The sequence below is a fragment of the Nothobranchius furzeri genome, chromosome 17, assembly GCF_043380555.1.
Source record: "Nothobranchius furzeri strain GRZ-AD chromosome 17, NfurGRZ-RIMD1, whole genome shotgun sequence".
In the NCBI taxonomy this organism is placed as follows: Eukaryota; Metazoa; Chordata; class Actinopteri; order Cyprinodontiformes; family Nothobranchiidae; genus Nothobranchius; species Nothobranchius furzeri.
In genome coordinates, this window is record NC_091757.1 from 41,509,078 (window position 1) to 41,536,633 (window position 27,556).

Consider the following 27,556-nt stretch of genomic DNA (forward strand, 5'->3'; position numbering starts at 1 on the left):
GGGAATCCCCGCGAGGAGCACGCTGGGAGCTCCCCATGAGGAGCATGTCGGGAGTTGTGGTCCGAACGTCAGCCGGGAGATACCTGAGTCCTGACAGAGAGAGCAGAGCACATCTCTGCTAGTAGAAGCTAACTGTTAGCCTTAGCAGCTCCACAACACAGCAGAACTACTCCAGGCTTGTGTTATTTGTGGAGAAAAAACTTCCAACTTTGCAGAGCAAAGAGAGTAGTCTCATGTTGCTGTTAGCCAATCAGAGGCAAGATGGCTGATTATAAGGAAATGAGTCCTGCTGTTTTCCACTCACCTGTCCTCTGACTCACTTCTACTTCCTGAAACAGGAGCGCCAGAGCTGTTTTTCCACAGAGGCGTTCATTAATACTCCAGACCACTGCTACTGCCACTCTATTGTGTTGACAAAACGAGTGAACTTCGTGTTTAGGTAATTTTCTTCAGGCATACGTTTTACTTTTACTCCAATACATTTTCTAAAACTTAAAAAAAAATGTACATCTAAGTCCGACAGCACACTCTTACGCTTTTATTTTTAAGTACATTTAAAATGCATACTATAAAGTGACAGTGTACATTTTCCCATGCGATAGGGGGCAGCACATACCTAAATCATTGCAAGCAAGCATTATTGTTGTGTTCAAGTATGACCTTACCAACAGATCGCCATTAGGGTAAAAAATCTTTGGGAGTGCAACCTCCAGCAAAATAACAAGAACATCAGATTCCCTTTCATCTCTTGTAACGAATAAAGAGTAAATGTGTAAAAGAACGTTTATTAATGCTGAAAGTTTTGTAACCATTTGTTACAAATCAGTGAATGCATTCTGTGCTCACGGGCTTCCGTAGAAGGAAACATGGCATCCACCCAGTGACTTAGACCCGCTCCTACGCATTTTAAACCCAATTTTTATGATTATATGTTATAAAACTGCCAATAGTTTTCAACTGGACATCTTTCAATTCATTTACAACATTTCAATGGATATTTCCAGAGATTAATGGTAAAAACTACACATTGTTAATTTAATATTTTAAATTTAGTCAAAAAAGTTTGAATGCTTCCACTTTTACTTCAGTAATCTTTTCCATCATTTTATCTGTACTTTACGTTTTCCAGCACTGCTAATTTGAATTGCTGTTGCCTGAACATGGTCCTTCAAATGTTTGGACTGATTTAGTCCATAAAAGAAAAATAGTTTTAAAGAAATATTCATACAATCCTGAAAAGTGTACTTCTAGCTGGCTGGAGCCTTTTGGCCGTGTCGTCTACTGGTAAATGTACATTTTGAAGTGTTTTTACAAATACCGTTTAAGGTCAGATGAGTATACAACACAAACGTTTGTTTATACTTTTGCTTTTTCTGAATGACTAATGTCAGTGCAGGTTCAAGCCCTGTCCATGCCAAGTTATTTCATTCATTTGTAATAAAACAATAATCATTTGTCTTTTTTTAATAACTGTTTCTGCCAAAAGCATCTAGTTTTACTGCATCATCTTTTGCTTCTAGGCAATCTGGATATCTTCTCAACTCAGGCACAATTCCAGGTCATTCAGGCATGAATTCCCTTCCCGCTAACATCCTGAATGCCGGGTTTGGAGCATTCGTAGGAAACTGACTCATGATTTTTTTTATTGGAGAAATAAAATGAAAGAGAGTCCATAGCTTTTCTCCACTGTAAGAAGAAAACCTGACAGATCCAGAAGCAGACATCCAGGAATACATTTTAAAAGAAAGAGATGAACAGAGATCCTTCATCTCACTTAGAAACTGAGTCTTTTCTATACATTCAGCACCTGGGCTTGCTGAATTTTTAATAACATTAAGAACAAGTTATTGGGCTCCTCAAACTCCCTGCTCATCTTCCGTCACTCTCATCCTGCTCCACTGAGCTGGCACCGTGCCAGCAGATTGCAGGTTATGTAACGGGTGCCTGACTGCATTGGCACCAGAAAGTGAATGAAGTGCTGTCTCATGGACAGCTGAGCTGCAGTATCTTCTGCTGCCCTCATGGGTTTTCCACACTTACCTCAGAGTTACAGGCTTTCACCCTGATGCATCACAGCCTGAACAAACTCCTCCCATCAACATCAAAGCTGTTTTTGTCTGCTCAGATTGTGCAAAGTTGCTCTGAAGAAGAATACGCTCACAGAATTACGTTAGACTTTATACGTGTAACATGAAACATCTCTCAGTGCTGTTCAGGCTGTTGATGTTTAGAGTTTTGCTCATCTTCCTGCATCTTACTGCATAGTGGTGCAGGCAGCAGGGAAAATGTCTGCAGGAAACGATTTCTATCCCTCAGACAAATGTTTGTTTACACTTTTGTAGATAGCTAAACGAATAGAAATTACTTTGTGTGCAATGTGATATGTAATAGCTTCTTCATTTTTGCTAAAAGAGCCTTTTCTAAAATAAGCAGAATTTGTTTGCAAACACTTGAAAATCCGGATGTGTTCCGATTGGCTTAAAGATTACACTCAGTTGTGAATAACTGTAACAATGTCCTTTTTTTTCCTCCACAGATTTGTTTCCTGGTGTCAGCTTTTCGCGGTCGATTGTTTTCAGAGGACAGCTGTGCAACTCTGGCTCTCTTCTGCCACTATTTCCATTTAAGTCAGTTTTTCTGGATGCTGATACAGGTAACACCAGGGTAACAAGTAATGCTCAAACTGCATGACCCAGATCTTATATTTTATGTCAATTTCACTTGTTTTCACATTAGCTGAGAGTATCGGAGCCTCTTTTTGTTATGATGTGTTTACATATGATATATTAGGAAACCGGTTTCCATAATAAGCAGTTAAACTTTATTCCTGCATCTCACTGAGTGTTTTTCTTGAGGGGGTGAGATGACGTCATGAACTCTGACCTCAGAATGATTCCAGTAGGACGACCTCACCCTTTCCACTTTTTTTTTTCATGTGACCAAACAAATCAGCTGACTTAAAGGGGGTGAAGGCCTAAATCATTCCAAAATAAACGTTTTTATAACCCATGAATAGTGGGCTTGCTGCCTTCGGCTGGAACATCCATGCCACACCATTTAAAGGTGGCTGTGTTCACTTTTCCTGAGCAATGTTTAATCCTTCAGAGCAAGAAGAAGTGACTTATGACCGCAGGAATGTTGTAAACATGGGGCCAGAGAGCTTCAGTAGCCCCTCAAGAGTTTATGACTGCCCTAAGGGAGAGACCTTTTCCTTTAGCCTGATCCTTCTCCTTCAGATTACCAGAGAAGCAAACAACACCGTTTCTCAAAATAAGTTTATTGAGCACATTTTAAATGTTATACTTATTTAGAAAAAAATTATGCACCGCCATGCCGCCACGGTGCGTTTATAAGACACACGGGTATGCTGATTTGCCACGAAGACGTATCTTGTAAAAAGGGCTTACGTTTTTGCAGTGTTGGTTCTTTTTTATTTCAAACCTCTTTGGTTCAATCAGCTCTCATTACAAATCCTGCTGCTGGCAGATTAAACTTCACATCTTGGAGAATTTGAGTTAACACGTCTTCGTCAACTGGGGTGCGGAGACATGCAACACATCATCCGTCGATGCAAGAGCTTGGCAGTAGGCCTACAGAAGTTGACAGAGACATGCCCAATTTTTAAATGTCCGTCTAAAGCTAGGGAGCCGGTGATTGGCCAGCACGCCCCTTCCTTTAAATTTGTCAGCACCACCGTTTCCCTAAAAAATGAGTGCTGAAGATTTCTAGCCACAGACATTGAGCAGGTCAAGAGGCTCTTCATAAACGAGTAACGTCTTTTGGAAGAAGTCAAAAGATGTGGACATTTATGCAACCCTCCCCTGAAGGACATTAGAGTAGACGCTGAGTCTGTTCTTTTGTTTCATCTTTACTTGTGTGGTTGTAATGCGGGTTATGATTTGTTTACTGTGTCGTGCCGTGTTTTTGTTACTCAATAAATGCGAAGAAAAAACAAAAAGTACAAACCAAGATAAAAACACAATAGGGAGCCTAAGTCTCCTCCCTTGCTGGTCAGCCCATGGGTCCCTGGAAGAATGAAAAAGTGAATGCAAGTCAGATGGGCTAAAAAAGCAATTATTTTAATCTGCTTTACGCTTTGTTGTACTTCTCCAGTCATGTACTTTGAGATTTATCAGCTTGTAAAAGTTTCTAATTAGCATGACTACAAATCAGACGTTGGCAGGTTGCATATATGACGTTGCCACAGAATCGCCTCTCCCTTAGCGTAGCAGCTACTTACCACATGGCCAGATTCATGGTGGTTCTTCTTTCCTCATGAAGAAAGGATTGGAAGCTCGCCGACTTCACGGCCCTTTTCCCTTTGATTTTCTACGTGCCTGGTTCGAAGGCATCACTTTGGTGATGCGCATTTGGTGTCCTGGACATGTTTTCACACAAAACCTAAAATAAGTTCTGCCCTGTTTGAAAATAAGCGCTTTCTTAGCATCAGAATGTGACTTTAAAATGTATTATGTGAAATCTGTGATGCGTAACAAACAGGATTAGAAAATAGTGTTTTTATTCCCATTGATTTGCATTCATTTTTTTTGTATCTCCATGGTCCGGAAGTAGATGGGCGTTACTTAGGCTCCAACAATGGTGGTAGGAAACGTGCTTCACCCTCTGTTGTCCTGGAGGGGAACTGCATACTGTGCATGACTCCCCAGGCTACGGAGTTTGGTGTTCAAAATGATGTCAGACTTATTTTAACATGTCTTTGTCTAGTTCATACATTCACTGCACAAGTGAGTTAACATTTGCGTTAATCTCTTTAATGGGCACCAGAGTTTCTGGTCACGAATTTCATTTTACTGCAACATTGTCCACTGAAGTGACTTAAAGTCAAAAAATGTATAATTGTCTGTTTTATTAAATTATTCTGTATTCTGTGAATTAATGTGGTCCTATTGGACCCTTCGATGAGGAACCCCGTATTGTCACAGTTGTATGGAACTTGTTATCTTTTTGTGTTGACATGAGTTGTTGTCTTCTCTGTTCTCATAACCTGTTGTCCCGTGTTGGTGTTACCGGATTTGTCCTACTCTGTTGTCCAGCTCGGTTGTCACATAAGGCCGTCTTATACTGTTAATGAGAAGTCCGACAAGAAAGCGTCTCTGTTGATGCATGTGCATGTTTCCACCACCCTGCTGATGTGGAAGTATAAACTAGGCTTAATGTGAGGGAGTCCACTCCTTAATTCAGAGTTCTCCATCAGCTCGATGGCAGAGTCGTGAACAAAGAAATTTCCCTTCGAACTTTGTTCTCTTTACATCAGGTGAATAAATATTCAAATCATCATTTTTCCACAAGACATTCTTCAATCTGCTCCATGTCTGCCACTGGACGTCTTCGGTACTCTTTAATTTTTTTGGAGGAAAATGACAAATTTGAAGGAAGCAGCATCCTGACCAATCACAGGCTTGCGGTCTTTGTACCCACGCAAACAGAGAAGTATAAGTCAGGCTTTAGTCTGAGAAGCAGCTCCACACTTGAATGATCTCATGGTGCTCTACTGTTGATAGAGCTGATAGAGTAGCGCACTAAAGTTTTATTCTCTAGACAGTCATTTCTGCAGATGCCCAAAATCAATCTAAACAAGGATTCCTCGTAGAAAAGGACTTCCCTCCTAGTCCTCAGCAGTTCAGTTTCCAGACCTTTGGTAGAATATCAGTTGGTCTCTGATGTTTTTAGAAAAGAAGTGGCTTCTTTGCTGCCCTTTTTGCTGAGGTTTACTCTGCACTCAGAAACCCTCTTCACAAGTAAAGTTGAAGTGTTTTATTTCAAATTAAAGTTTATCTTAATTGCAAAAAATGATCACTTTTCATGACATTCAGAAGTTCATGCTAACTGCCATCATTACAACTAAAGCAGCTAGAGTTTTAATATTTTGACCATTCTCGAAACGTCTGGCCTCAACAGTGACCCATCACACGATCCATTACACCAAACACACAGTTAAACCAGTTTAGAAGTTTACTTCCTGTTGTCCTCGTTTGTAACAAATCACAGATATTTACTTTGTTTTGACCAGCTTTCAATGGCGCGTAGCATGTTAGATTTATTAGTGTACATAATATGTGTTTACATGGCAAACATAATCTCTCTAGGCACTTATTAATGTTGAAGCATCATGAGATTAGCTGATGAATAAGCTAAAATGGGACTAAGCAGGGTCAGAGCTGCACGGTTTGTGCAGAATATGTGCAGTTTTTCATGTGTGACTTTGGAGATTTCATATGAGATAAGGGCTCAGGCCAGAGGCTTAAGAGGTGTGAGGAACTGGAACCCAAATGAAAAGAGATGTGACGTACAAACTAGTCTTAGACATGTGTTTGTTGTTGCAGCTGATTAAGTCTGGTGCAGGGATTCAGATAAATAACAGGAGAAACGGTGTGTGGAGAAACCTTTGAGGTTTGATTCATGCACACACACACTGAATAAAATATCTATTTTCAAAAACTGCTCTTGTTTATCTGCAACCTAAAAGCATGCTGGCTATTATTAGTGTGCAACATCAACACCTGTATGTCCTCTCCAACATGATGCTTCATTTATTCCCTCTTATTAGGTAGCTGCTTGCAGAATAGTAACTGAAATGATCAGGCGCCAACTGCCAGTCTTAGACCGAGATCTGAATCAATGACAGCAGTGTATGTGCAAGTGTGTGTGCATGTGTGTGAAGGCATCTGCATCTCCGATAACTGGTCAGAGGAATAAATCTCTGCTAGTAATTTAATCTTTATCCAGAAAAGCCATGTCTTGACTACCGTGGCTCTCAGCTTGCAGTAGCTGAGTATTGCTGAGTATTACATAACAGAAGAGGTATTTCTGCAGCCAGGAGAAGCCTAATGAGTGTTGGTCTGTAGAATGTGTTTACTCTTTCTCTGTGCCCGTTTGAACGTCAGTCCTGGGAGGAGCCTGCTTTTACGGGCTCATACTCAGACTGGGCAGGTTGTTAAAAACACATGCCTCTATTTATTTTGCTAAAGAAAGGTAGGACAGCCCATCACCATAGATCTCGACCCGATCAGATTTTTGGCTCTGCTCAAATGAAAGATGAATGATCCTCAAATAAACAACCAAATATCTCAACCTAACCAACTCCGGTGAAAACAGTTCACGTCAAGGTCTCTGGAAGTTCACTAGCATTGATTTTAGTTGCTTTAATGGATCATGTCTTGTTATTTTTGTCAAACACTATTTGACAATGATCTTCCTCTTCGTGTTAGGCGGTCTTCTTCGGTGGTGGTTTACAAGTCCAGACTGAAAACGTACATTTATTCATGGGCTTATAATTCAGTGTGTTTCTGATACTGTTACTTTATGTTGAATGATTTTTCTTTTATTGTTTTAATTGTTTTTACTTTACATTTTACATTTGTGTTACTTCAGATGACTAAGTGTTGTTGTTAGGAGCCATACAAATGGTATGGAGTAGAATTTAACTACTTGTACTCCAGATGTGCTGTTTTACTAATGTACCACAAGGAAAATATAAAAACAAATACTGATGTGTTTTTATTAATGTATTGTACATTTACCCACTTTGTGTACCTATTTCATAGCTTTAGTAGCTGATCAGCCAATCACAGGGCAGTAGTTCAAAGCATTTGAATTCCTAGGCATGGTGAAGATGACTTTCTGAATCTTAAACTGAACACCAGAATGAGGAAAATAACACAATTTTAGCTATTTTGAATGTGACATGGTTGATGTGGCTGACAAGGCTGGTCTGGTCATTTAAGAAAATGATGATCTACTGGGATTTTCATCCACAACCTTTTCTAAGGTTTACAGAGAATGGTCAAAAGGTAGAACATGAAACAAAGACTGGGATTTACACAGGATCACCAGAACTGGACCAAGCAAAATCATCGTAGTCAGCAAGTCTGCTGTTCAGGATCAGCTCCATCTTGCCTGGCAACGCATTGTTTGTTATAAACAGTCAACGAGCCTCTGCAGAGGCAACAGCTCAGCACAAAGTTACCTGTGATCCAGTTTCTGCATCTCGGAAGGCTAAGGTTCCTAAGCTCTGTTCTCCTGTTGTCTCAGTGCAGTGAATGGTTACACAACAGAAACCCAGCAGCTTTGCCTACTGCCTTTTTAGTATCTGTGTTCACGCTGGAGTGTTTGTGCATCGAGTGCTGCAACGTCAGTGGTTATACAATATGAGACAGAGTGGTTGAAAGGATGGGTCAGCACTCATTACCCTGCGTTTGCTGCACATTTGCCTTCTTGAGCCATTAAAATAATCAGCCGATATTAAAGCTTTTGCAGTTGCTTATTTTTACTTTGCATGAACACTCGTGTCTTTCCATTTACTTTCAGTTCCAAGGTATTAAAACTAAATGTCTCCAAGTTTCCAGGCATTTTCTCATTTGATTCATTCTGATTTGGGTTGCCATGCGTGCTGTTGGTCTTGTTTCCAGAAATAAATGCTTTCCTAAACTGTTCCTGCAGGCGGTGAACTTCTGGCAAGTGCTGGTGATGAATGATGAGCACACAGAGCGGCGGTACCTGCTCTACTTCCTGTTGGGCTGGGGACTTCCTGTCCTGGTCATCATCATCCTGGTCATCGTTTTGCTCGGCGGTTTTGGATGGAACATACACGCTGTCTATGGCCTGGTGCAAGGAGACGTGTGAGTTCACAGCACAGGAACATGAATTCAGCCCAGCTCTACGGGAGAAAAACACTCGTGAATGGGTTTTTCAAACTGCCTTGAGTCGTTCTGTGTCAACTGCGTGATCTTTTTTAAATGTAGGGAAATTCCAAAGCAGTGGGAAAAAAAGTAAAAGAAATCACCTGAGCCAGTGACATCACTTGGGGAGGTGGTTTCTCCAATCATACGAGTGAGGGAGGACAGGAGTTTTAGTGTTTGCTCGCATGAAGCTGATACTGCACCCTGAGGTGGAGTTCTTGTAGAAATACGTTGTGGTCTATAATTGGTGCAAAGAACGCAACAGATTAAATCTTTTTGTTGTTGTTGTAAAAACCTGCATAAAACTTTATTTTAAAGTTTGTGTCGATTTCTTAATGTATGTTAGGTGGGTAAAGTTTAACTGATGGGGTTTGAACCCTTAAATCACATTTTAAATTAGCCTATGGTCTTAGGAGGGGCTGCTATGTGTGTTTCCTGTTGTTGGTTGGTTGTAAGAACGAGAGAGAGAGAGAGAGAGAGAGAGAGAGAGAGAGAGAGAGAGAGAGAGAGAGAGAGAGAGAGAGAGAGAGAGAGAGAGAGAGAGAGAGAGAGAGAGAGAGAGAGAGAGAGAGAGAGAGAGAGAGAGAGAGAGAGAGAGAGAGAGAGAGAGAGAGAGAGAGAGAGAGAGAGAGAGAGAGAGAGAGAGAGAGAGAGAGAGAGAGAGAGAGAGAGAGAGAGAGGGAGGGAGGGAGAGGGAGAGAGGGGGGGAGAGAGAGAGAGAGAGAGAGAGAGAGAGAGAGAGAGAGAGAGAGAGAGAGAGAGAGAGGACACAGAGCAGTATTCAGTTTCCCAGTAAGCTGGCCCTACTCTTTGATGGACTGATGAGGATCTTTTGAATTCATTCAGCCTTCTCTTTTTCTCCTCATCAGAGTAAATAGGTTAGCTCTTATTTTTTCGACACTGCAGCTGTCTCGATTTCACACTGCTTTCGCACAAACAGGCCGAGCTTTTACGTCACTAGGTGTTTTTGAAGCTATTGTATCTGGGAGTGTCAGCGAGTGAAGCAGATTGCTCGTAGCAGTCATCAACAGTTAAAGCTGATTAACTGTAAGTAGGGATGGGTACCTTTGACATTTGAATCGATCCGGTACTAATTCCCGGTACCTACGAATCGATACCGGTACTTAACGGTACCAATTTTCGATACTTTTGAGTGTTTATTATTTTAATTCTCTTTTATAATTAAATATATATTTTTCTCAATATATAACAATATTTGATATATATCATGATAAATAACATACAACTGTTTGTATTTTAACATGGTCCTTGTAGTTTCATAAGCTGATAATTAAACTGAAGCAAACATCTTTACTGTGAACTAAATTTACTGTGTATCTTCATTCCTTTTGCCGTCTTTTTTCATTTGATTTTTCCTACTGGGAAGTTAGAATTTCCGAGGAGAAAGCGAACGCACCATTAGCTGATAACAATGGTAGCAATGGAAGCTAACATACAAAGCTAACATTATCTTAAACAGTTTATTTAGCTGCAGGAGCAGATTAAAACGATGATGCCTCACACTTAGATCGTTGTCACTGGTTTCATCTTCACCCAATCACCTGTCGCATTTAGTAAAGTGAAGCCAAATTTTAGAGCACGTTCATGTTCTTCTAGTCGGGAATTCGGAGTTCCGAAGAGAAAACGAATGCACCATTAGCGAAACGGAAGCTAACATATCAAGCTAATTATATTTACCTACCGGAGCAGATTAAGATGAGGATGTCTCGCTTAGATTGCTGTCGCTGGTTTCATCATCACCCAGTTACCCATCACATTTAGTGAAGTGGACCCAAGCTTTAGCGTTCGTTCTTTCTACCATGCTGCTCTGTTTACAACTGGTTCGCAGCGAGCGACGACATAACGCTCTTGCGCATGCGCAGCTGTCTTGGCAAGTTCTCGTTATGATGGACGGGTACCGAAACGAGGCACCGTTTGAAATGACATGAATCGGTGCTCGGTCGGTACCTTAAAAAGTACCGAATTCGGTACCCATCCCTAGGAACAAGTAAAACAAAGACGAGATAACACAGCAATCATATATTTTTAACTGTTTTCATCTTTTATTACGTCCATGGTGATTGTTGTGCCTGACTGGACAAGAACCTTCAGGTTTGTCATCATGAGTTCCTGTTACAGCTCTGTGGACTGGACTTCCTTTAACCTGTACTCTGATGATGAATCTTCCACGAAATAACTAAAATAACAATCCCACTGCTTAAGCCTTAATTACTGACATATATTAGCCATGAGTCTCTAATAAGAGGAAGGAAGGCAAAAAAAGAAACCATAGCTCAGGGGTGCTCAATCCTGGTCCTGGAGGGCCGGTTCCAGCATGATTAAAATCAGCTGAGGTGAAGCAGGGAAACAACTAAAACATGCTGGATGCTGGCCCTCCAGGACCAGGATTCGGCACCAGGAGAGAGCAGAGTTAGCTCGGCTGGTAGCTGGAAGCTAACAGTTAGCATTAGCCACACCAACTGTGACTGTTTACTTTTATGTTATGTTTACTTTATATTTCAGTTTGTAGTTTAGGCTTATCTTTTTACTATGTTTACATTGCACGTTACATTTTTGCACCTGAAACTGGCTGTGTGTGAAAGGTGTGTGTGTGAGAGAGAGGGAAAGAGCATGTGTGCAACATCTGTTTTAGCCTTGTTATTTTATTTCACTGCCTCTTACGTGAGCTGTCTTTGGTGAGCCCAGACGATTTTGTTGTACATGTGCAATGACAAAAAAAAGATCTTGAATCTTGAATCTGTCACACAGCAGAACTCCTTCAGGCTTGTGTTATTGGTGGGGATAAAACATCAATGTTGCAGAGCGAACAGAGTCAGTGGTAGAGTCACTGTGCTGTTAGCCAGTCAGAGGCGAGATGTTGGGATGTAAGGGAATGCGACTCTAAACCCTGCTGATTTCTGCCCCCTGCCCCTCTGGCTAACTTCTACTTTCTGAAACCAGAGCACCGTAACACTCATTTATAGAGAACGCGGCAAATGTATTGAAAGGACGAGTGAACTTGGTCTTTTCATTTTTAATTATAAATAATATCGAAAACTTTAATTTGAGCTTAATTGACCTCAGGTTTTTTACCAGATTTATAAATAGCGCGCCCTTGCAGCGTTTCCTCTGTAAAAGTCACTCCATGCTTTATTCCCTTCCCTCCCGTGCTGCAGATTCAGTGAAATAGGCCCCAGAGATATGTTTTATTTTTCCAACCTCTTTAGGAATCCCTCAGATTCCTTTTTAATGTGAGATTTTCTCTACAGTCAGCTCCCAGCTCCTCACAAAGCCACAGCAGCACAAAATTCCAAATCCCAGCATTTTCAGACTCACTATCGACGTGTGCTGGTGGGACAGGATGAAGCATGACGATTTATTTGGCATACTTTGTTATGTTTTGGCTAGCATAGCCCTAATAATTTGACAGTGGTGGCTCAGACCTCCAGATGTTCTCGGCATGGAATACTCCCACTAAACCGGGACTGAGTTTGTTTTGTGAAAAGAGACGCGGGTGTTTTAGCTAGTTGTTTTGCAGAGAGAGTCATTGTTAGTTTCCCACAGAAAGAAAAACAAATCACGTGTTCCTGTTTGATAACCTGACAGAAGGAAAACTGGAAGAGTTTGTAAAATCTCTCAAGAAAACAAGTACGGGTTCACATTTACCAAACATAAAAGAATCTGTCTGCAAAGGACATTTTCTCTTCAGCTGTTTAAGATTAATGCATGAATGTTCTTAAGATGGCCTGTATTTGATATAGCGCCTTCTAGAGTCAAGGAAACCCTCAAGGCGCTTTACAACACAATCAGTCATTCACCCATTCACACACACATTCACACACTGGTGGGGATGAGCTACAATGTAGCCACAGCTGCCCTGAGGCGCACTGACAGAGACGAGGCTGCCGAGCACTGGCGCCGCCGGTCCCTCCGACCACCACCAGCAGGCAACGTGGGTTAAGTGTCTTGCCCAAGGACACAAAGACAGCGACAGACTGAGCAGGGCTCGAACCTGCAACCTTCCGATTACGGGGCGAGCACTTAACTCCTGTGGTCTTAATGCTTAAATTGGAGTAAACACACTGAAGCATTTTTTATCTCTGTGATTATCCAGCTGTAGATGTCCTCAAGTGTTTTGTTGCTGCAGCTGAGCAAGAATCCAGTGAGTCTTAAGAAGGATCAGAGGTCTCAGCGAGCAGAGTCTGTTTGTAAAACCTGAAAACAAAGTCTTAGGGCTAAATATAGCACACAGCAAGGGCATGGAGTAAATATTTGCCTTCACAAACATACATCTTAGTTGAACATTTGCTGAGAAACGGTTTTATCCTTGTTTTTGAAACACAATCTCTTCCAGGCTGAAAGTGAAAATAGTCATCCACTCCTATTTCCTGCATTAGCCACTGTGGGAAGTAGACGGAGGAAACGCTCAGATTAGAAAAGCCACTCAGATCTACTTCACACTGAAAATTTGCATTCATGGACTTGTCCATTTTAACTCGCGACAGGGTTGATTTAGCGTCCTGGAGAGAGCAGAGTACGTCTTGGCTAGTAGAAGCTAACCGTTAGCATTAGCAACTTTCCAACATGGAAGAACTCCTTCAGGCTTGTGATATTTGTGGAGCTAAAACATCAACATTGCAAACAGTGGCACTCAGTGCATTTACATACACATCAGGAAATCAAACTATTGCCCTAAACGCATAAATGCGTTCGTCTTGCTGAAGGCGAACTGTTTCTAACCATTCAGAAGCACCCAGATAATGCAGTAGGAACCCGGCTCCGTCGAGCTGATGGATGAAAATAATATTATCGTCACAACGGAACACAACAGTACAGTACGTACTAAATAAGCTGTGCTGCAGCATTGCTGTCCATTCCTTCGGCCATTGTGCATATCCTGTTTTAACTTCATCTGCTTCATTCTAGCCAGCCTTTGTTTACTATTTGTGTTGCTTTGAGCTAACTGGAAGAATGCCAACATGAAAGGGTGCGTGTCGCCACCTACTGTACCGGAGTGGAACGAACTTCGATTGGGAGTTCAGTTTTCTAACGTACATGTAAACTAGGATGACGGCTCCAAGTTTTTTACTTTAGCTCGAGTTCGGTGTGCATGTAAAGGTAATAAGAGTTGTGTTACTTTTCACCAGTCAGAGGCGAGATGCCTGAATATCATAAATAATAATGAGTTAGTGTGCCATTTTCTGCTCCACACTCTTTTGGCTAACTTCTACTTCCTGAAACAGGAGCGCAAGAGCTTTTTTTCCACAGAGAAAACCTCACAAAACATAAATTTATACTAAACACCACAACAAATGTATTTAAATAATAAATGAATGAGTCTTTTAACTAATAAATCATTTCCTAATTTTTTTTTATTTGCTCACATCTTTCTTTTAGATGCTTCATCCCAAACATCTACGCTGCCCTGTCCACAGCAGTGCTCGTGCCTCTGATCTGTTTAGTTGCAGTTCTGGTTATTTTCATTCACGTCTACCAGGTGACTGAGCAGTGGAAGGCCTACGATGACGTCTACCGCGGACGGACCAACAGCACCGGTAACCAACTATATGTATATCATATGACATCTGTCATATTAGGAGAAAGTAATATACTAATGCACAGACTTGAGAAACATTGTGTTGTAGAGGTTAAATAAATACATGTGCAAAGTGTGCAAAGCTTCACCAAAACTAGTAACCTGGATCCAGCAGTGTTTCCTTTCCTCAGCTGTTCATACCTCTCTGTTTCACTGGAACCTTTCATACACCAGGAACAAAACATTCTTATTTTAAGTGCCCATTTTTGTTTATGGAGTATTCTGAAAATCTCATTTGTATTGAGTCATTACATTTATTTAAATAGATTTAACTTTTCAAATCCTTTCAACCCTCAGGTGCAGAAAGGCACTGAGATGTGTGCAAACAATCTCCAACCTGCACAATATGAATGTTGTTTTTACAGAAAAAAGCATCACAAAGGTGTGACCGATGTTAATGATTGCCTTTTATTCATTGCAGTCAATCACCTTGTCCACACATGACAGTCTAGCCAAACCAATTTTACTCCCTCATCACGTACTTACTTCCCATTTAGTGATAATCAGCAGGCTTAAACTAGATTTCTTCCATCACAGCCCTAAAATGACGAAGCAAAAATCAGGAATTTGTGTTTGGCTGGTGAGTAAATCGTTCTTTACTTTGTGGGAGGTCTCAGCAGCCATGTAGAAAACCCAAAACGGTGTTTTGCAGATCAACAAATGTGTACACGCTTACCAAGAAAGCTTTTTTCTTTTAATGCCAGACAGGCCAAAGGGTGAAGGGTACCGCTGTTTTGGTATATGAAAGCAAAAGGGAAACATCAAGCAACAGTTAAGAGATTCATCCCCAGTAGCTGTTAGTAACCAATATTAAAAGCATAGATTTATAGGAGAATTTAACTGGGACACAGGGACACTAGAAATCCTAATATAGAAAAGGCATGCATAGCCTCTGAGCTGTTGCACCTAAATATTTCAGATCAGCAAACACACATTTCAGTATCTGAAAAGTTAACCTGGGTAATTATACTTTGCAGATTAAAATGCTTTAATTTGTTGAGGGAAAACATGTCCAAACCATTGTAGCTCTCTGTAAAAAAGTAGCTGCCTTTTTAATCACAAATTAACAGTGATTAACCACAGTATTTACAAAGCTGAGGTCTGTTTTATTAGCCACACCCTGGCTGGATGACTGCAGAACCTGTATGACAACATGAAGTTAGTTAAAGGAAATCAAAAAGCAACACATCAGGCCATGTTCTAAAGACTTTTGGGAATGTAAATATATTGCAAAATGTTTGTATTTCAGAAAAGGAACAGTTCAACATGGAGGTGATAGTGTAATGGTCTGGGACTTCGTTGTTGCCGCAGGACCTGGACAACTTGGTGTAATTGATTAACCTAGAAATCTAGACAGAGTGTAGCTGAAACAAGATGATTTTGCTCTGCAGGCCAGTTTAGCCACGCTCCACTGGTGCCTCAGAATGGCCGAACAGTCTTGTGCCATGCCACTTAAAGTGCTGTATCAGTTTGGTGGGTCAATCACAGTGCTCTATGGGTTTGGTGAGCAAGATGGTACTGAGACTGAGCGACAAAACGAAGATGGTGACAGCTCATTTGAAATGGCTTTGGCATCAAATTTGGAATGGTTTACACTTGGGATTTTCTTTGAGTCAAGAGATTCCATAGAAGCGTAGATTCTGCTCCACAACTGAACTGTCTACGGATCGTGGCCTGACTATACATTCACATAGAATGGCTTGCCTGGTAGTAATTGATGGAAGCATAATTCTCAGTATGTGTTCAATACTTGTGCAATACTGGATTTACATAGTATGTTTGTGTCCCTTACAGTATGCTACATAGTTCTGGAACCCAAGTTTCATTTTTTATTTGTCGTTTTTAGTGGTTGAAGGTTACAATAATAATAATAATAATGCATTGAACTTATATAGCGCTTTTCTAGACACCCAAAGATGCTTTCACGCACTCTCACATTCACACACTGCTAGTGATGGTAAGCTACTTGTAGCCACAGCCGCCCTGGGGAGGTCTGACAGAGGCGAGGCTGCCATTTGGCGCCGTCGGCCCCTCTGACCACTACTAACACACAATAATAGCTTACTGCCTAAGTGTATATACATGTAACTGTAATTTTTTTTTCTAATTATTCTCGTGAATTCCCCCACTGTGGGATCAATAAAGTCTATTCTAATTCTGCTCTCTTGCAGATAATCCTTAAGGAGAAACAGGTCATTTCTTCTAAAAATTGTAACAATTTTGCTAAAACAGAAGTGTGACAAAATTCCAAATGAGTGTGTTGTGTCTCCAAATTTTCTTTTGCTTTACTCATTGTTAGGATTCGCTAAACTCCTCACTCACCTCAGGGTATGACATCCACGCTTAAAAATGCTGCAAAAGAACTGATGTTTTCTCACTTTTCCATTTCTGCTGCAGCAATCATGATTTATATTTGCAAGCTCCTAATGCTGCTCTTTACTGTATCCATCACTATTCATGGAGTTTAATCTTTACACCATAAGTTTGGGACTTGCAGAGTCAAGATTAGATAAAAAAAAGGGTTTAAAGTGTGCACGGGTGCATGAGTGTGAGAAACCCACATGTAAAACTCACACACCTGTGTGACATATAGCGGGGCTACTGACGTCAGTGAGACCACGCCAGCTCCCCACTTGCAGACATGTACCTGTATATCTCAGACTGCAAATCTACCGCAGTGTCTGATATGAGGCTCGCCTGCAATAAAAACTCCACTTGCAGATTCTGTTGCTCATCAGTAAACCCTTATCAGCACTCTACTCACAAGGTGTGTTTACAAAGACCTGATGTTCTTTTGATAGGCACATTTTTAACGTGCCAAGTGTTCTCTGAATGCACTTTGATCATCAGTTGGCTGGCAATGTAAAAATAAAAATAAATAATAAAACAAATGATGTTTGAGCTTGTGCAGCTGCTTTATGTGCACAGTGGAAACATGTTTGCACAGCATGCACCTCTAAAAGCCTTGTTCAAATAAGTCTGCAGACTGGCTTCACGTTTTGATGACTTTTGTTTAGTAACTGTAATTAATTGCATTAAATACATTTAGTTTTTCAGAATTGAGATGTCAGTTTCTCTGTGGTTTTCATCGAAATTTGTCTTCACACAACAAGAATACTCTGGATAAAAAGAGTCTGGCAGTCTCATCGTTGGAGATTATAATATTTGTTGACTTTGTAGGGCCACCAGACAGACGATTACTCATGCACAAGCGTCCATGTAGGTTCACACAAGCTTGTATTCCTGCTCTGCTTCTTGTTTTTTCCATCTTGGTGGTATCAAGTCAAACAGTCAGTCAGCATTTTGCAGCCAGTCTCCACTTGGCGCTGGGAACTTTCTCCTACTGTGGGAGCTCTGTCCTGTCCACACGCTGGAATGTGCTTACATGGTTGGAAAACATCAAACCAAGGAGGGAGAAGAGGGAGACAGATGTGCAAAGATGGAAGCAGGGAGGAAAAGAGTCGGACAAAAACAGTCAGTGCTGTTGGAAGCAACTTTTAAAACTCAATTATTGACTGAAAATAAATCAGTAGACTAAATGCGAAGTAATAACATTAAAGAAAATAATGATTTACCTATAAGGGGGATTTTTACAGGCAATAGATCTCAACAGAAAAGAGAGGTGAAGAAAAAAGTGTCTCTAGCAGTATACTGGGACTGAGGCAGACATTTGAGCAGGGGCGAAATGTCAGGGCGATGGAAGTAGCACCTAAGTGAGGGCTTTTTGTGTAAACCCGGGCCCCGTGCTTTGTGTTTCCATCCTACTTGTGAAGTGAACTGCTCACAGTGTCCTACATAACACCTAGTAGCAGGCTACAACCACTGATGTAAGTTTAAATCATTCCTTAGGACCAAAAACTCAGTTTAAAATCACCATTTATATCTGATGTCGCAATAAAATGTCAGCTTAGTCAAAATTAACATTTTATTTGTTAATTTTTAAATACAATCGGTCACTCTGAGTTTCACATGCATGCTGAACATGAAAATAGTCTTCTACCCCTATTTCCAACATTAGCCACTGAAAGAAAATGGACCTCACACTGTATATCAGCATTCATGGACTCACCCATGCCCAGAGATGGGGGAGGGCTGTGTTTGATTAAATGTTCAGGAGAGAGTAGAGTGTGTCTTGGCTAGAAGCTAACTGTTAGCATTAACAACTCCACCACATGGCAGAACTCCTTCAGGATTGTGTTATTTGTGAGATAAAACAGAGTTTTTCAGCAAACCTTAGTCAGCGGTAGAGTTGTGTTGATGTTATCCAATCAGAGGTGAGACGTCTGAATATCATGAATATTAATAAGTACAATTCCTAATCTTGCTTTTTCTGTCCACTGCTCCTCCAGCTAACTTCTACTTCCTGAAAGAGCAGATCGACTCACAAGGCATTAACTTATACTAAAGAATAAAGACAAATATATTGGAAAAAAATGATCACTGAAAGTTTTAAAGGTGTGGGGAACTCATTGGTACTCATAGACAAGTCTGTTGCAGCAGAGAGTGGCAAAAAACGGAAAGATTCAGTCTTATTTCCTGATAATTTTACGTATCGCCTCGGATTGGATAACAGCAACACGACTCTACCACTGACTTGTAATGTGCGTGTTTTACCTCTATAAATAACAAGCGTGGATGAGTTTTTCTAACCGGTGGTGTTGCTAATGCTAACATTAGCTTCTACTAGTCTCAATGTTGTCTGCTCATTCCTGGATACTAAAACATCAACAGCCTTCCCCATCGTGAGTCAAGATGGCTGAGTCCATGAACGTTAAGTGACACACAATGTTTTTTTATTCCAAATGATTAAGAGAGGACAATCAAATTTTTGGAATAAAAAAATGAGTGAAAACCACAAACTTAAACAAAAACATAACCATCCTCATTGTGTTTATTTAGGATATTTGCGTAATTAAATTTTTAAAATTTAAATTTTCTTCCTACATCAAACTTAATAAATATCAACAAAATGAGTTTGTTATCATCTGTAGCAATTAATACACATTAATTTTGACCAATAAGATGTAATTATTCCATTTAAATATGAAATATCAATCTGATTGATCTTTGAATGTTTAATCAGAAGATTCTAGGGTTCTTTACTTCTTTAGGGACCATAAACACACCATATTAATTCAGACAGAGTCAAGTATATAGTTTATAAAATGAATTTAATTATTTTTCCTAAACTAACAATTTATACATGACAAGATATGAATAATGAGATGTGATGTGGTGGATGTGAGGTGTTGTGATGAAAGCTAGTTGTTGTAGCAACCGTTCTTTGTATCTGAGAGAAATTGTGAAATCTGGGTATAAAAGAATTTGTTGTTTGGTTCTAAACTAGAGAGTTGTTTATTAAAAACAGCATCAGATGCATTCTGTCGTGCCATGTCTAGGCAACCTTGGTGTGGAGGTTATCGTTCGATCCGGGGGTCGATGGTCACTGCTGGTGGAGTGAACCTATGATATCAGGAACCCATAGATGGTTCCGATAAGATCCGTCCAGTCTGAGATCCCTCAAGGTGAAGGCCGAAAGCTGGAACGCTTATTTGCATCTAAGGCTGATGTTTGTTTGGCTCTTAGAAGAGCCGGTTGTCTGGTTTCAGCCGCAGCGTTGCAGAGAGGCTTTGACAGGAGCTCAAAGGAGATTGTTTCAAAAGAGGCTTCTTTCTCGATTTGGCCGAATCGGGGTTCAGCTGGAAACTGAAATAATCGGGAAGTAAATCCAGTTTTATTAAACCACAATGTTATGATTTCTGGTGAATCAGAATTTGACATGTTTCTGGGTATTTACCAACATCCCTCAAAAAGCCATGCCTTCCTTCAGATACAAAATTCTTAACACTGTGAATAAGAATGGCTTAAAACACTTATGTGAGGTGAACCTTAACCTTAATATTTATCTTATTGTAACATGTATGAGTGTAAACAATGATTAACTTGTTAAATCAAACACATACTGATTTGTGATATAAATGGATCATTGTAACGTCTCATTTAAACATCTTGTTCATTCATTACATATGATTATTGTAAGCTAATGAGTTGTCAAAGTCATGGAAACTTCACTTTTTCGGGGTGAATAATGTTGACGTCTGGCATTCATGCAGAGAGTGTAGGACATTGGGAGAGAATGTTTGAATGGTTTGTCTTCATGGAATGTCAACACGCGCTGAACAGAACCTTCTGGTTCTGGAAGGCCAAACAGAAAGTGGATTTATGCGGTAGATGAAGGGTCACTATGTATAGGTGAAAATTGACCCTGTTGGACATTACACATCATCCATCCATCCATTGTCTGAGCCCGCTTTGTCCACGTAGGGTCGCGGGGGGGCTGGTGCCTATCTCCAGTGGTCAATGGGCAATCAGGCAGGGTACACCCTGGACAAAGAGTCAGTCCGTCGCAGGGCAACACAGAGACAAACAGGACAAACAATCACACACACCCACACACACACACACCTAAGGACAATTTAGACAGACCAATTAACCTAACAGTCATGTTTTTGGACTGTGGGAGGAAGCCGGAGTACCTGGAGAGAACCCACACATGCACAGGGAGAACATGCAAACTCCATGCAGAAAGATCCCAGGCCGGGAAGCGAACCCAGGACCTTCTTTCTGCAAGGCAACAGCTCTAATTACATATCATATATTATTATTTTATTATTTCCTCCAACAATGTGGCCCAGTATATATGTAAACAGGAACCTGCAAAACTCTGATCCTCTCCACATCTTAGGATAAATCAGATGATGTAAACCTCAGACACAAAGCTGTTGTAGCTTATCAGGCTGGAAAATATCTTTATGACCAGCGCTGATGTGCGGGGCTGGGCTACAGACAGATCAGATCTGCCGTGCGGTTTCCTAAAGACCATGGAGTCAAGGCAAAAAACCTGCTCATCAGCTGGACTTTAGAGTCACCATTAAATAAATAAATGCACACTGTATTCTTTTGCTTTTGGTTCATTGTTGTTTCTTTTTGCGTTCCAGAGGTGCCGCTGCTTCTCTACCTTTTTCTTCTCATCTCGCTGGTCTGCTTGTGGGCTGGACTCCATATGGGCTACAGGGACCTGTGGATGCTCATCCTCTACGTCATCTTTAACTGCCTCCTGGTGAGATCACTGACTCTCTCGTTTGTCTGCATGCCTGTTTGTTTGTCTGCTGACCTCATTGAACTCTGTATTTAATAAAACAGCAGGGGTTTTTCCAAAAACATCATTTGGCAACATGGAAATGCAGTTTGTTGAGTTGAGTGAATGTTAATGGTTCAAATGAAATTCAAATACTCTAAGAGGATCAAACAAAAACAAGTATTTTTTATTGGTGTTCAATGTCAGAATGTGTCAATTTTATTCCTGAGTCTTTCATGTTGTCACTTGCTTTGATCAAGACTACCTGTGTGTGTGTGTGTGTGTGTGTGTGTGTGTGTGTGTGTGTGTGTGTGTGTGTGTGTGTGTGTGTGTGTGTGTGTGTGTGTGTGTGTGTGTGTGTGTGTGTGTGTGCGCGCGTGCGTGTGTGCGTGTGTGTGTGTGTGTGTGTTTTGGCTGACGTGGGTGCTGCAGAGGTCAGATGAAGACAACATCACCTCACTTTGATTTCAGCTTCAAAAACCTGGGATTGCATTGGGATGCTTAGAGAGGTTATCAGTGTGTCACATCTCCCGGCTGTTGCATCTATTCCACTTTCACTGACTCTCCATTTGACTAAAATAGAACATCACAGATGTATTATTGCTTTTTAATAACCCTCTTGTCACAACTGGAAAGCCTTAAGGTGTGCTCAAGTATTTATTTGTGTGGACCAAAGCTAATTTCTAAAGCCTTTTGAATGAGTACTTGCAAAAAATAACAATAAACATCTAAATGGGTTTGATTTTTCTTGGAGCTAACTACTTTCTTAGTTTTTGTGAGGCTTTGCATTTTGAGAAAATAATCAATGTTGGTAAGTGTCCAATAAATAGGTCAAATTATGCAAAACTCACCTTTTGCATCTTTTTGTGCTGCCATGTGGGTGTTCACTGCCTCTATAAACACACCAAACATGATAAAAACCTGTTCAGTAGTTTTTTGTAAAGGTTTGGTTTTAAGAATTTCAAGCCTAAAATAGTCCGTTTTCAAAAGTTCCTGTTTATGATGGTTGCGGGCAATATAAATAGATTATAATCACCTCTCGCATGAATGAGAGCGCTGCTACTGATGGGGAAGCAGCAGCTCTATTCTCAGCCCCTCCTGGGTATCGGAGCTTCTCAGCTTATAGCAGCCAGTGACAAATGGGTGGACGTGGCCAGCTCCTGCTTGATTTGAGTTTTAAAGTCTTAAAGTCTGTTAGGTACTGAAAATATCAAGAATAAATCTGCTAAATTGCTTTATGTGAGAGAGATTTAGTGCAATTAACTTTCTGAACATTTTTGGTATTGAACATAGAACTATTATAACACCAGAGAAAAAGTCATAATATGTTCCCCTAAGTATTCACAGTCAGTCCCAAATTATTTGGTGGAACACCTTTGTCTTTCTTCCATAAATGTTTGCTGCTGCTTCCGTCATAGTCTCAAAGTCACCATCTGTCTGTAACCAGCACCCTACCAGCTCTGTGGTAACCCGTGGCGATATGTGGCATCCACATGCTGAAGACAACAGTGATGCACCAAAATAAACTTGTTCTGTTGGCACAGTGACTAATGAGGAGAGATGATGTCAGTGTCAGTCGTCTGTGTTGCACTTAGCATTTGTTTGTGAGCTCCAGTGAGGTTTACTCCTCTCAGTGACATCATGTGGTCATTCTCATCAGCTGACCAGTCGGATGATGTGGTCAAAGCAAAAGTGCAACTCTTCTCGCTCTGCGTTCGTCTTTTTAACATCTTAATCTAACAGCTGAAATGTCTCCTCAGCCTTCATTAGTGTCTACAGGAGTGGTTCATCACTAAATCAAACAATTCAGCTGTGTTCACGATCTAAAACATGCAGGAAATGTGCTGGAAAGCAGACTGCAGGTCTGCTTAAGTTTTTGTAAGTCCTCAGGTGTCACACTGAAGTTGCAAGTGTCTGGCCACAGGGGGTGGTGGGAGTCCATCCATCCATCCATCCATCCATTGTTTGAACCCGCCTGTCCATGTGGGGTCACGGGGGGGGGGGGGGGGGGGGGGTGCTGGCGCCTATCTCCAGCGGTCAATGGGCAATCAGGTGGGGTACACGCAGGACAGAGAGTCAGTCCACCGCAGGCCGGTGGGAGTCTGAGTGACATTTCAACAATCCTGTAAAAGAGCATTTTTAGTAGTGGCTCAAGAAAATGATTAAAAATATTGAAAAGTTGCATAGTATGGCTTTAACTAATATCTCTGTTTTGGATATGAACCTATCTTTTTTTTTAAGGTTAAAAAAGAAGAAGCTTGGTTTTATTTGGGTTTTTTTTTTTTTTTGCTGTTGTTTGTAAGCGATCTTTGCTGTTTCTTTGAGGCCTTTGAGGCCTTCAAAGTTAACACCACCTCCACTGCAATTCTACTCATGTATAATCAAGTATGCCTACACTTCAGCACACCATAACATCTCTACTGAAGACTGATAATCTGTTAAAAGATTTGATGTCAAGATTTTTTTCTGTTGCAGATACCAATGCCAATATGTAGATGTCGTGGTCCACCGATGGCTGACATGTGCTGCCAATCTTTGGTGTGATTTTCATGACCAATATTTAGATGTTTTCTACCGTATTTGCTTGCTAAAATCTCACTAATAACATCTGATGCTCAATATTTCTGATCCTGAAGTAGTTTTTGAACTCTGAATTTATAACAACTCTTGAATCTTAACTTTGTGCATTGCCCTGTGTCAAAATCAGACATTTAACATTCAAGTTAGTCAAACAAATCCACAAACGGACCAAGTATTAAATATAATAAACAGTGAATGACAAGAAATGTCAGCTGTCAATACTGCTTTAAAGCTGGTGTTTTGCAGGAATATGCATTTAAATAAGTTTGGCAGACACTAGTAGATTCTCTTTCACTGCCCCTTGCTTCAGACTGAACACACAAAAAAAAAATACTGTCCTCCACTGGAAACCTCTAAAACTAAGTGTTCTGTAAGATGAAGAGAAAGTCTTGTTAGAACAGGACTATTGCGATTGATTTTCTAAGCAGGCACCAACATTGCAACCTCAGAGATTGTATTAAATTCGAAGCCTCTGGGGTCTGCAGCAGGAATAAGGAAAGATTCATCAGAGTGGAAACAGGTAAACAGCTCCAAAGCTCAACCTGATTTATGGTAAACTAAATAATAGGGCGTCTGCAGGGTTACCCATGAAACGTACAAAGAAAGGTTCATTTAGATCAGTTTTGTTTTAATACTGCATGGGAATATTTCAAATCGATGTTATGGTGACAAGATGGTTTTTAAAATATTCCCATTATTGGGACTAAATTAGTTTATCCTTTTGATTCAGGTAAGGAAACCATGAAACGTGCTGCATGATCACATTGTTATTCCACTCACTGCTCTTCAGTGTGCAGTCTTACCCTTTTTATCGGGCCTAACGCTGTCCTTTTCCATTGTTTTTTTATTGCTTTTAAGACTGGGAGTGATTAGGCTGTAGGTCTCAGCTGCAAGGATTTGACTTCCTTCATGGAGAGAATTTTCCATTAGAAGAATTTTCCATATTTACCTTCCAGTTGTGGTGGAGGTACTTGTGAGGCACTCCTCCCTGCTGTTAATTACTAAGCATTATTAAACAGCTGCAGATGTTCACGACTGTATTTGTGTTGTGGGGTGGGCAGAACTCTATATTTGAGAGCCGTAAAACCAGCCGCCAGTTTCCATCATTGCATTTAAAGTTCGGCTGAGAAAAACTGACCTTTAAGTCCAAAAGGCCACTCCCTTTTCCCCGTAGCACGCGTTTGCCAATTCTACATCTGTGCTTCATCAGGCTGAATTAGCAGTCCGCAATCAGATTACTGCAGCACCAACCCCTCATCATCTCCTCATTTTGCCCATGAGTCTAATCTCATTGTGTTGGCAGAGTCAAAAATATCCACAGGTAAGAAACAGGAGCAATCTTCATTGCAGTGTAATACATCCCACACTTCCTCATTTAACCTTGGTGTGATCTAAATATAGAACGCGTGTGTGTTTGCAGAAAAAATGTTAGAATCCCAAACCTATTCACATATATTCAGCTGCACTAGCTATTTTAGGCATCAAATATTGTAAAAGCTGTCCAGTTAGCAGCAGTACAGAATCCGTGTGACATTGCAGTTTGTCTTACATATACAACAGTGGAGGTCTCTCTCTCTCTCTCTCTCTCTCTCTCTCTCTCTCTCTCTCTCTCTCTCTCTCTCTCTCTCTCTCTCTCTCTCTCTCTCTCTCTCTCTCTCTCTCTCTCTCTCTCTCTCTCTCTCTCTCTCTCTCTCTCTCTCTCTCTCTCTCTCTCTCTCTCTCTCTCTCTCACACACACACACACACACACACACACACACACACACACACACACACTAATTCCAAATGGCTCACAAATTATTAAAATTTTACAATTAATTTGACTTTGTTCAATAAAGAAACCAATTGTAACGATCAACATCAACTAAAGCTGGATGAAGTGTGTCTACCTTAGTCCGTCACAGAAAAGTGAAACCAGAATATCTTTGGTGTGTTCTTGCTGTGTTGATATTCTAATTCCATCTTTTAGTTATTTTTAAAAGTAAATAAAATCTTTCTGTGTTTTAAAAAGAACTAAAAGATGGAATTAGAAACCAGAATATGTTGTTTGCATTTTGGAGTCAGCGTGTTCGTAGTTGAGATGTGTGGCTGAGAGCCCCTCTTACATCCCCGCAGGCAAAAATAATGGTGTTTTTATTAGGCAGCAAATAACTAATTATTATTTAAGTCATCAGAAATAATGTTTCTCTGAACATGCAACAAGAAACATGAGATTCAGCTAAAACAAACATCTGGAAACTATTCTAGCTCAGATGTTATTGACTTTTTTAGGGAGGAAAATCTCCCATTTTATTCCGTGGAGGGGGTGGAGCTAAAAGCCTGTACTGTTGCCAGCCAACAGGTGTTGCTTTGATTCCTTCTGGCATCAATGTGTTGTTGCATATTTATTTTACAAATGTCTTTGGTTTTATTTAAATTCAAGGTTATGGATTAGCAGTACCTAAATGTCTAACTAGTATGTTGCTTAGGCCTGGTTCATGTGGCAAAATAATTATGCAGAATTATTACCAGATTCTCCTCTTCTGACAGTCTCAAGGACAAGCCTGATTAGCCTAAAGGCTCTAAAGATCATCTTATTTGATAATCCTGCCATGTGTGCTGTGTTAAGAGCACCCTGGTCCACTCAGAAGGACATCTGGACCGCACCAAATTTAAATTGGGGATATTAAACGTGTTGGACTGTCTCGGTTCAATTTTGAAGACAAGCAAGCATGCTGCCTATTGAATGTGACGTGTATCCAATCAGAAAACAAGGTGAAAGAAGCTCCTCCTTTGATCTGCAGAAGTTTTACAAGATTTCCCATCTGACCGGGGAATGATCTTTGAAATCGGTTTGTGTGTAGTGTGTGGCTTTGGACGTTTGGCCAGACATCCAACATAGCAGGACCAAAACTTGTCTATCCATGATTTTTTTTAATCACCATGTATTTGGTCTTTCATGTTTTTAAAATTGTCTTCAATTTCCTAAAAATTCTTCTTGAGTTCAGTTTAGTGATGCTTAAGCTTTTAAATTGGTATGTCAATGGAAATGAATGGACTAATAGATGCTTTTCTATCTTACTAAATCAAATGAGTAGGTCTGATGCTAACAGGATCAGAATGAGGAGTAAATGTGGTCTCGACTCTGTATGGCTTCCACATAGATCAAAAATCAGAGTCCAATCAGAGCATTCACACAGGCTGCAGTAAGGCGCAGATCTAGATGCAGAGATTCGTAGAGTTTCAGCATGGAGTCTGGTTTTTTCGGACGCTGCATGCGGATTGTCATAAGATTAAAGAAATTACATGAGTCAGATAAGTCAGACATGAAACAGCAATGTTCATCCTGTGTGTTTCAAAATAAAACCCCATGTCGCAATTTTTTGCCAGCTTTTGTTTTATTGTTAATTATAATGACAGCAGTATTGACAGCGGTGTGTTGAAGTTCAAGTCCCATTAGTCATCATGACACACTGGTGAACATACATCTCTGCATTTGATCCATCCCCGTGGGAAGCGGTGAGCTGCAGCAGTGGCTGCGCTCAGGAACTATTTGATGGTTTA

The 27,556-nt window shown here is 40.6% G+C and overlaps 1 protein-coding gene across 2 annotated transcripts in view; it reads left to right on the forward strand.

The window, feature by feature from the left end:
- The window catches only part of adgrv1 (adhesion G protein-coupled receptor V1), a 135,091-nt gene that overhangs the window by 97,370 nt on the left and 10,165 nt on the right, over positions 1-27,556 (forward strand). For both annotated transcript variants that reach the window (XM_054731434.2, XM_015972410.3), the window contains 4 exons: positions 2,537-2,653; positions 8,461-8,639; positions 14,097-14,254; positions 21,294-21,415. In XM_054731434.2, the coding sequence (XP_054587409.2) occupies positions 2,537-2,653; positions 8,461-8,639; positions 14,097-14,254; positions 21,294-21,415 (576 nt within the window). The remainder of the gene's footprint in view (positions 1-2,536; positions 2,654-8,460; positions 8,640-14,096; positions 14,255-21,293; positions 21,416-27,556) is intronic.